The sequence below is a fragment of the Austrofundulus limnaeus genome, unplaced genomic scaffold (assembly GCF_001266775.1).
Source record: "Austrofundulus limnaeus strain Quisiro unplaced genomic scaffold, Austrofundulus_limnaeus-1.0 Scaffold140, whole genome shotgun sequence".
Taxonomy (NCBI): Eukaryota; Metazoa; Chordata; class Actinopteri; order Cyprinodontiformes; family Rivulidae; genus Austrofundulus; species Austrofundulus limnaeus.
In genome coordinates this window covers 1,131,128-1,140,941 of record NW_013952542.1, presented here as the reverse complement: position 1 = coordinate 1,140,941, position 9,814 = coordinate 1,131,128, and the positions used below count along the sequence as shown (strand labels likewise).

Sequence of the window (9,814 nt, the reverse complement as noted above, 5' to 3'; positions counted from 1 at the left end):
GAAAATGAGACCGCAGTCATGGTCTTGATTGGGGTTGATCTGGTCCCTGACCATTTTGGATTCAGACATAATGAGGGGTAATGAAGTAACAAGAGCAGGAGCACACAGGCAACGCACGGCCCGAGGSCCACAAGTGACCCTTTGACTGTTTTCATCCGGCCTCAAATATCCTCTGATCAAAAAAAAAAAAACTACTTCCAAATAAATCAACAAAAACTAGATTTTTATTTACGACACTTAAGGCAACTAAAAAAAAGGAGCAGAAATAAAACATTTAGGATGTTTGAATCAAWTGTTTGTTGACTGAAATAAGCTTTAAGTTTTGATTTGTCGTTGAGTTTTGTTAAACAGTTCAAACTGAGAACAAATGCTTTTTCAGAGCGACAAAGAAAAGTTTTCGTTACAGAAAATAATGAATTCACACAAATTTAGCCTCAGACTGTGAGTTTAATGTCTCAGGAGTACAGACTGACTGATTAGAGCAGCTTATTTCTTTTGCTTTTTTTTCTCTGAAATTTTCATTTCTTGATGCGTCAAATGTATTCCACTGGTGAGGGGTGTGGACTGCAGTGAGACCACTTCAGCACCCGGTCTCCTGAAGCCATGGATATAGTTTCTGGTTTAGTATTGTCTTGCTGAAATATGCWAAGCCTTCCCTGAAAAATAAGACATCGTCTGGATGGGAGCACATGTTTTAAAACCTGTATATACTTTTCTGCATCGATGGTGCCTTTCTAAATCTGTAAGATATGAGCACTGGCATACACCCATATACCATCAGAGAGGCGGGGTTTTGAACTGTGCATAGATAACAGGCTGCATACAAAGAACATACTGTAGTCAGTTCATCTGATCAAACAACAGTTTTCCACTTTTTCTATTTTCCACAGAGAAGACGGYAGAGTGTCTGGAGGGTGTTAATATACAGCTTCCTTTTTGTGTGATAGAGCTTTAACCATCATTTGTGCGTGGCATGTTGAGCTATGCTTACAATGATTTGTGGARGTGTTGAAGCCGTTCAGGGATGTGTGATGGAACCAGACCTACTTTTATTGCAGTGGCCCCCTGAAGGCCCATTGAATGAGCTCAGAGATTTCTGCAGATTCTTGAAATCTTTTGATGATATTAGAAACTGTAGACGGTGGGAGATTCAAAGCTTTTTGGTGAAGGAAATTATCGTTGTTAAATTATGTGTACAGACAGGTGAATCTCTGCCCAGACTCAGTCTCTCTAATGGTATTTTTTCTTTGTAAGGCTCGACCCGACCATAGTCAGCCTGGCCTWATTCTGCCCCGGCCCTGACWGTGTTTGCATTGAACAGAGAGCCGCCTCKATGTGGGCRGGGATCATAATATTAAGAACRTGTGAMTCTTATTTAGTTTTATTTGYGACACAACAATAATGGACTACACCAAAGACCGTACTGGACCAACCAGCAGTATGACGCTCAAGCCCAGAGGGCAGGACGACAGAAAACGGTAAGCTAACGGTAGCTAATGTTAGCTTGTAGTTTTTGGTAGCTCGCTACTGTTGTGTAGTTRAACTCRTGTGGAAACATTGTTAGTTGTTGCAAACTGTTCWCCTGTGGTGGGCAGCGCTAATATAAATTTTAGTTACGCAAATTCTAAAGCGCTGGTCAATTTATTTAGGTCCGCAAGTTCAAAAGCACATATGCTCAAAAAAACTTAGCGGATCTAATATGAAAGCGCGACATAATCTCTGTTTACCAGACAACATCCAGGTAAGAGGAAAGTCAGCATTTTACTACCATCTAGTGGTAAGATCRTTTTCTTTGACAGATTGGCACGTATCGGTGCAGAATGGGGAGGTGATTCGTAGAAACAGACTTTTAAATCATGGTTGTAAAACAAAAAATAGTTGTCGATTGCTAGTTCTGCTACTTCTTGGTCATTTTCTTATGTTAATGGCAGAGCTTCAGTAAGAAAACATGCAGGTATATAAGTAATTTTAAACTGTTGTAAAACTGAAGCAATGCGTTCTGGAAAGGCTACAGGACACAGAACAGGATCTCCATTCTTTTCAAAATAAGAGCATGAACTTAAATTGTTCCGTGTTTCTTTCTTTATTATTATKTATTTGTTTAATATTTATTGCAGCGGTGTCCCTCGGAGAGGAGGTACAATATGCACAGCTGAGTGTGGTTCTGCAGATCAGAACCGCAGGTGGTTTGTCACCCGGTGAAGAAATTGTTTGCTTCCTGCCACGCAAAGAATTGTGGGAACACTACAGTCTCTATAGTGAAAACCGTCACCGAGAAGAGTCAGAAGTCAGAGTACCGTATAAAGCTCTGTGAAGGTTCGTTGTGAAGGTTCGTTGTGTTAAGTGGAGACGTCTTTCCCCTTCATCGTTCAAGAAAATGATGACAAAGTTTTAATGAATTATGTGGCTACAAAACGTAATAAGACTAGACGGCTCTTTCTCTTTACTTTAGACGAAATTGATGTTTGAATGTGAAACMTTATTTGCGATTAGCGCTACTCAATTCWAAATTTAGAAAGTGCAAATCCGCACATCATTTGATGAAATTAGTAAAACCCCTAAAGCGCAAAGGAGAAAKTTAGGTTTGCAATTATCGCATTTACGCTTTAGCGGACTAGTGCCCACCACTGCTACTCACATAAAATAATCTCATCTTTATGATGTAACCTCCTCGGCCAGTGAACCAATCAGTGAGCAGCAGTAGGCCYGCCCAGATTTGACGCCACCCCAGAAATCGGAGTGGAGCCAGGCTATAAGGGTTAATGCAAACRTGCTGAACCTGGGTTTGACCCTGCTCTGGGTTTTACAATACAAAAAGACAAATAAAAGCTTTTTATACTACATCCTCTCACTGACCTGTTGCTATAATTAAACTAATTACAAGGAAAATATTCCTCACATTGTTTCTTAKTGGTGTCACTTTACAACCATTTGTTGCCCCTTGCCAAATTCTTTGAGATGTGTTGCCACCAAATTACCTTGTATTTTAGAAACTGTACTATTAGTGTAAGCATTTGATATGCTGTATCTGTTTCTACATTTTACATGACTTTTTCCAAATCACCGTYGTACTAAAGGCTCCAGTGAAAGATGATTTTGTGCCAACTTGTACAAGGCTGCAAATCAGCAATATCTGGATCTGAAATCTGGAAAATCTGTTTCCACCATCAGGAAGTTATGCACCTGTTCTAAAGGAGTTCCACGTTCTAGACAGAGCTTCGTCTTGTAGGAGCATGTAAAATAAAGTGATGGAGTGAAGAGCACCTTCCCCCTCCAGCTCCACTAAGCTCTATCTCTGACCTCTGACCCTCCTCCCCTGCAGAGGAGGGAGACTAAACTAAAAAGAGAGAAACCAGTAAAGTGTCACATTATCGTGCTGCACACCCCTCCTCTTCACTCTCCGAGCCTCCACTACAGTCTGCCGCTTGTCTGCCCCCACAGAAGCCGCCGACGCTGGGGCCACCGGGGGGCCGATCGCCGCCGGGGTTTTCCAGAAGACCAAGGAGCACGATGTGGTGCAGCGGCAGCGGGTGGTGGACCTCTGGAAGGACGGCAAGTCCGAGGGCGCCATCGGGCTGGAGCTGAGGATGCCCAARTCCACGGTGCACAGCATCATCGTCAAGTACCGCCTCAGCAACACGGTGGAGAACCTGCCGCGCAACGGGCGACCAAAGAAACCCTGAAAGGCCACGCACGACTCTGGAATGTAGCAAAAACTGAAAACCTAATAAAAGACCGAAACCTTAAATGCAAAAGAAGGAGCTCCGAGGAGGACAAARCACTTAGACACGGCTGGAATGTGAGGAGCAGAAAAGGAGACGGAAAACTCTCGAGGTTGGGGGGGTGCAAAAAAAGTGCAACAAATGGGAGCGATTCACCTCAGAGAGAGGGTCCAAAATAAAAAAAAAATGGTGCTGCTGAAAAAGATAAAAATCTGCTCAGACTGTATGTTAATGCAATCACAAGTTTTTAAGAAAAATGCAGCAAAGGAGGAATTTTCTTTTCAACTTCCTCAAACAGATTTCTACGACTTCTTCTTTTTTTTTTTTTTTTTTKTYTKAGCCAAAAGATTTCCCCTCGGATCAATTCTTCATCTGCAGGCTGACTGAACAAGCCTGTCCCCTCGTCCTGACCCCGCACTCCCTCATTCCTCCACAGTCCTCCTCCATCGCTCTCTCTCTCACACGCACACACACACACAACCTGCAAAACCTGCAGAGAACTCGGCTAATGTGCTGAGTGCAGGAAGCCCAGATCCAAACTCAGAACAGAGAAGAACAAACTGGACCAGAATTGCCTTTCAGAAGAAAAAAAGAAAGAAAGAAAGAAAAAAAATGAAGAAAAGGTTTTCTAAATTTAAAACACTTCTCCCCGTGGACCGTCTCGCTGCAGCATTCCGACAGTTCAACCCAGCAGAAATGCAAGAAACATCCATATAAAACCTGAAATGTTTCTGCAATAAAAGCAGCTTTGAGCTAAACTGACCGACTGCCAGTGAAGTAAACTGTACTGCAATTCAAATATTACTCACTATCGCACCTTTTTTTTTTTTAATCAGGGAGAACAGTCTCCTAAAGGGAAATATCACTTGAAAGGAGTAATTATGAGCTCCTCTTCAAAGATGAAGTCTGTAATCTGTCACTACAAGGGAAAAATAAAAAAGGAAAAGGGGCTCACTTTGAAGCTACAAGAGACATTTTTGTTCCTTGAGCTTCTTTATTGTGACAGCCTGATGGATTCCACGCTGTGGAAAATGTTCCCCGATCCCAGAGAAAATAAAACACTCTGGACTGTATCATCGTTTTTTTTTTTCCATCTCGTTGTGTGAGCAGTAAAGCTGTACATCAACCCTGATGTCCTGCAGTGAAGAAACAGGACAAATCCTTGTTTCTGGAAAGAACAAAATAAACAAAGAGTGATACGTTTCAAAATTCAAACTGAGTGAAATTTCCCTTTAAGACTGACAGTAGTTGTGTGGCCTGCAATGAGATCAATATTTTTTTGTATCACTTGTTTTAAAAGTTTGACTAATGGTGGGCATGGTTCCGCTAATCAGCTAATAGCAAAACTAAGTTTTCATTTAGCGAATTAGCTTTTTCATTAACTTTTAAAAAAGTTAAAGGACCAATTAGCTTCTGCTATATTAAGTCTGCTAACCGCTAACTAACAAGCTAACATCAACAGGTTTGTCAGTCCCACCAGTCCTTCAAAGACTGACAGTCATCTTATCTGTTAGCGATTAGCTCTTAGTGTTAGCTTCCGCTATCTCTTTTTACGTTTAGCATTAGCAAAATATTTACTTAGCAGATTATGAGTTAGCGAAGCTAGCATTTTGGTTAGCCATGCCCACCACTGGGTTTGACCATCAGGCATTTTTCTAGTTTACAAAATAAGCTTTTTTATTTTTTGCTGATGTTTTAACTCATTTAACCATTAAAATCCATGTGAACTGAACAAAATCAGGTCACATGGAGAGCCAAACCAGCTGACACGTTCACAGAAATGCAGCATCTTTTAGCTAAACGTTTCAGGCTTATTTTGTTCAGAAACTTTTTGATGTTGGTTCTCGGTGTTGTAGACCAAAGTTTTATTGCACAGAAGCATCAAAACTGAGCTCAGAGGAAAGAATATACCTCGGATATTCACACACCTGAACTACTGACCTCTGAATATGAAGAAAAATTGCTAACGTCGTTGCAGTTATTAGCTTTATATGATTATTTGTCAGTAATGGATTTTCTGTTTAACTGTCAAAAGTTGTGTAGCGATGGCCCTCAGCTATGACCACATTAAATTGTAATTTTCTCTAACAATTTTTGAAGTTTCTCTTTGTATTCGGGTGTAAAAATAGACCTGAAACACCTAACATCAGTGTAAACGTCCACGAGAGATGATTTAACTCTTTCTGCTCGTTGAGCAACTCCTGCAAGTCTGTTTTGTAACATTTATTTTTAGTTTGTTCTGAAATTTAAGTGCACTTTTTAAGTATTTTTTTTAGAGGATATTAAAGTTCTTCATGAGAAGCTTTGCCTTGTTTTTTTCCTGCCCAGGTGACACTTTCACTCTCATCAGATAGTGGGCAGGATCTGAAGTGGAGAGAAAACGTTGGCCAGGTGTTTCTTTTTTTATTTTTTTATTTTATTTTAGTTTTTTTACTAAACATTCCTTCCAGCGCAGTTTTGAGTTTCAAGGCTTGAAATAACATGAGTGAAGCTCTGAGGCTGGTAAATGTTGGGTTTACTGTAGTTTAGTGGTAAAATCCGTCAGTTTCAACTGGGACAAGAATTATTAGAAACTACAACAACAGTAATGCAGTATTTACATTTTGGCTCCCGCCGTTAAACTTTGTGTCCAGAAAATATAAAATATTTGTTTTCAGACAAATATTTTGAGAAAACGTCTGTTCAGATTGTTGTTTGTTTGTTTTTGTTTTCTTACTTTTTCATTAGAAAAAGAAGAAAACGCTTTGAAAGTCTCTTTAATCACCGTTGTCTAAAGGGAACAGTCACAGTTTCAATTACTTTAAAATTCATCTAAAAAGCAAAGTGTCCTAACAGATTTATTTCATATTTCTGGAAAACTACATCCATAAATGTTGGAGTTTTTCATAATAACAGTGAACATTTTACTCCTTTAACGTGTGGTTCTGTAAAAATGTTATAAACAGTTAATATCTTACTTGTTGTAGATAACTCTCATACAACTAGGTTTAGTTTATTCTGACCAGATTGATGAGCTAAAGGCTAGTCAAGGCTGCAATCCTAAAATTTTATAGTAGTTTTATAAATTAAACTACAGTTTTATGAACTTTACATACTAATTAATTTCCAATTTTGGAGTTATGTACTATGGTTATTTGCAAGCACAAACATGAGCAGCAGCAGCTAGCTGTGGCTTTTCTACTGCTGTTTGGACATATTCCTGTCACATTTGCTGTGCAATTCAAAACTGGTAGCAAAGTAAAAGCTTTTGTCCTAGCTGAGGTATTTTAAAAAGCTATCTGCAACAGGTAAGATATTAATTGTTACTAACCCTTCCACAGAATCTTACATAAAACTTCTGAGCTCTCTCTACTCAGCACCTTCTGGTAGATGAATAGCACTTTCTGATACGTTGATTTTTATTTCACATATATTTGTGTGTCTGAAGTCATTTTTCATAAATCCGTCTTCTGCCTTTTTCGGGTTCTGGACCCCGTGCTCTTTCACCCAGTCTTTACCTTGGTGTTTTTTAAAGCCTCTTATCAGATTTTGTACTCTCAGACACACACTCAGTCACACAGAGTTACTGGCTCCCTCTCTCCGTCTCCTCTGTTGGCCTCTGCTGGCAAAACGCCACTTTTTTCCCTCTCTCTCCCACTTTAAGTACCCCCCTCACCTGCCCCCCTCCCTCGGTTCAGACGTTTCTCACACACAGCCTCACCTTCGTCTCAAACATCTTCTGCTCACCTTATCACGCCTCTCATCTGCACCACAACGGCTGCTGCGCTGGTTTATCTTTCCCCGCGGAGCGAGAGAGGCCTGTTGGGTCTATTTCTGGCTTTGTTTTGAAAGGAGCGTTACACTTTGCCGTTCCACTTCCAGAAGCACTTTCATGATGGAAGCACACATCTTTCTTCCTTTTTTTTTTTTTTTCTTTTTGGTTTTGTTTTTCCTCACCAGCTGTGCTGTCGTGCAGAAAGATGTTAGTGTTCGAGTCAGTGTGTGTTTGTGTGTCCTTGTCCTCATGTGCCTGTGTGGAAGAAAAAAAGTGTTTACTCATTGCTGGCCTCACTTTTTCTCCTAGTTAACAGTTATGCATTTAGAGGTTTTGTCTTTATTGTAAACATGATACTGTATATATAAAACCATACACTGATGTATGGGATTATGCCAGATTTATCATTAAAAGACATAATGTAAACTCACAGTGTCTTTCTCTGTGATTCTCCTTATTTAGACTTGCTTCTTGTAGCGTTTTGAGACGTTAACACACCGACATGATGTTCTAGTAAAATCAATAAACAAAGTCAAGATGGAGAATATTGAAAAGAGCAACCATCTCAAACCACACTTACCACAAGTATTATTTTAAACTACATTGTTGTGTCTCGCAGTTCTTTTCAGCTCAGCAAAAAAAAGACAATTTTTTTGTTCTTTCAGATAAAAATCTTGGACCAGATTTTAGCTGTCGGTCATTACGGCTGATTTGCTGATTTCTTAGGTTCCAAAGTACAAAACAAACAATTTAAATGTTATTGTCTTAGCCAGAACTTATGTCTCAACCAAACAAAGTCCATTCCAGTTTTTTTTTTAAAGAAAGGTCTCTTGAAGGAATGCAAATCACTCACCACATTTTGCACCAGAGCTGCGGAAATCATTTTATGTTAAGAAATGATGGAGTGTTAGCTCTTTTTGGTCAAACTCGGTCCATTTTACCGATATTGAGCCACATCCTTACATTGTTGTGGTTTCTAGGATCAGTTGACAGTGGTGACTCAAAATACCAGATAAACCACCAGATAATGAATTTTATTGGAAAGTAAACATTGAATATAMATCTACAACTGATTAACATAGAAGTCGACCCTGTTTAAGATGACCGCAGCACATAACTGATCTTTTAAACAATAAAAATGGTTATGACTCATTCAGTTTTACAGATRTTGTGCTGAAAGTTGGTGTCATCCTAGCTAAAAGTATTTTACAACTCGTAGATCAAAAGAATTTTGCCTAAAAGTTTAGCATCAACCGTTGGAGTTGACCGCTCTTTGCAGAGGTGGGCGTGGTTCCATTAATCAGATAGCTGCACACATTTTTTTCATTTAGCATATTAGCTCTTYCACTATCTTTTAAAACTGTTAGCAAACCAATTAGCTTCTGCTAAATTAGATTCAGTTAACTTTAAGTCTGCTAACAGCTAAACTAATAAGCCAACGTCAGCAGGTTTGTGTCACTCCCAGCAGTGGTTAGCATTTAGCTGTTAGTGTTAGTTYCTGTAAATTTTACTKGTTTAGCTGTTTAGCATTATCTTCCACTGTCTTTTTTATATTAAGTGTTAGCAAAAGTAACGTTTTGGTTTAGTGCACAACCACTGCATATTTGTTGAACTGAGCTGACTTTAATCTCCAAGTATTTATTCAGTGTGAAACTACAACAAATTAGCTTTTGGAGTCAGTTCATATTAAAGTGCCTGTGACATGCAAATCCTTCAAATACATAAAGTTGAAGAAAACATCTTTATATTTAAGAAACAACAAAATACACATAATTTTACACATTTTGTCACAACTCAGGTTTTCCTTTGAATTTGGCTCAGTCATAGTGAAACAGGAAGTGACAGCAAAGGGGATTTCATTAAGAAAAGGAACTCTCTGGTCTTTGTTTATTAAAACAATTTTATTTGAACTCTGACTCTTCTTCATCTTGCTGATAGTGACTTGAAATAATCTAAAGAATCACCAAATTCTTCTCTACAGTCTGTGTTATTAGTTATTGTAGCAATGGGCCTCATGCAAGAACAAGTTGGTGTACTTATCCTAAATTTCTCTTACTTTTGTTCGTACAAAGGGTTCGTACAAACATGTCACGTCAGATTCAACAAACTCTTCTATCTTCAGGAAAAGTGTGTAAATGAGCTGCGTAAATTCCACCTGTTCATATCCAGCTGCTCGTGCACATTAGCATAATTACCACCCCAAAAACACCATATAAGGCTATGATTCCTGCCTCAGATATCAGGAAGTGTCCATTCATTCATGAAAATGGCAGCGAAAACTTAAAAGAAAAACTTTACGAGTTCAGAGATTGAAGTCCACTGGAAGGTGTCGCTGGGG

At 39.2% G+C, this 9,814-nt stretch overlaps 1 protein-coding gene across 4 annotated transcripts in view; it reads left to right on the top strand.

The window, feature by feature from the left end:
* chd3 (chromodomain helicase DNA binding protein 3) overlaps positions 1-7,906 on the top strand; it is a gene marked incomplete at its 5' end in the record, with an annotated part of 53,635 nt that extends 45,729 nt beyond the window's left edge. For all 4 annotated transcript variants that reach the window (XM_014016194.1, XM_014016191.1, XM_014016192.1 and 1 more), the window contains 1 exon segment: positions 3,442-7,906. In XM_014016194.1, coding sequence (XP_013871648.1) covers positions 3,442-3,683 — 242 coding nt within the window. In that variant the 3' untranslated portion in view covers positions 3,684-7,906.
* Positions 7,907-9,814: the final 1,908 nt, after the last annotated feature.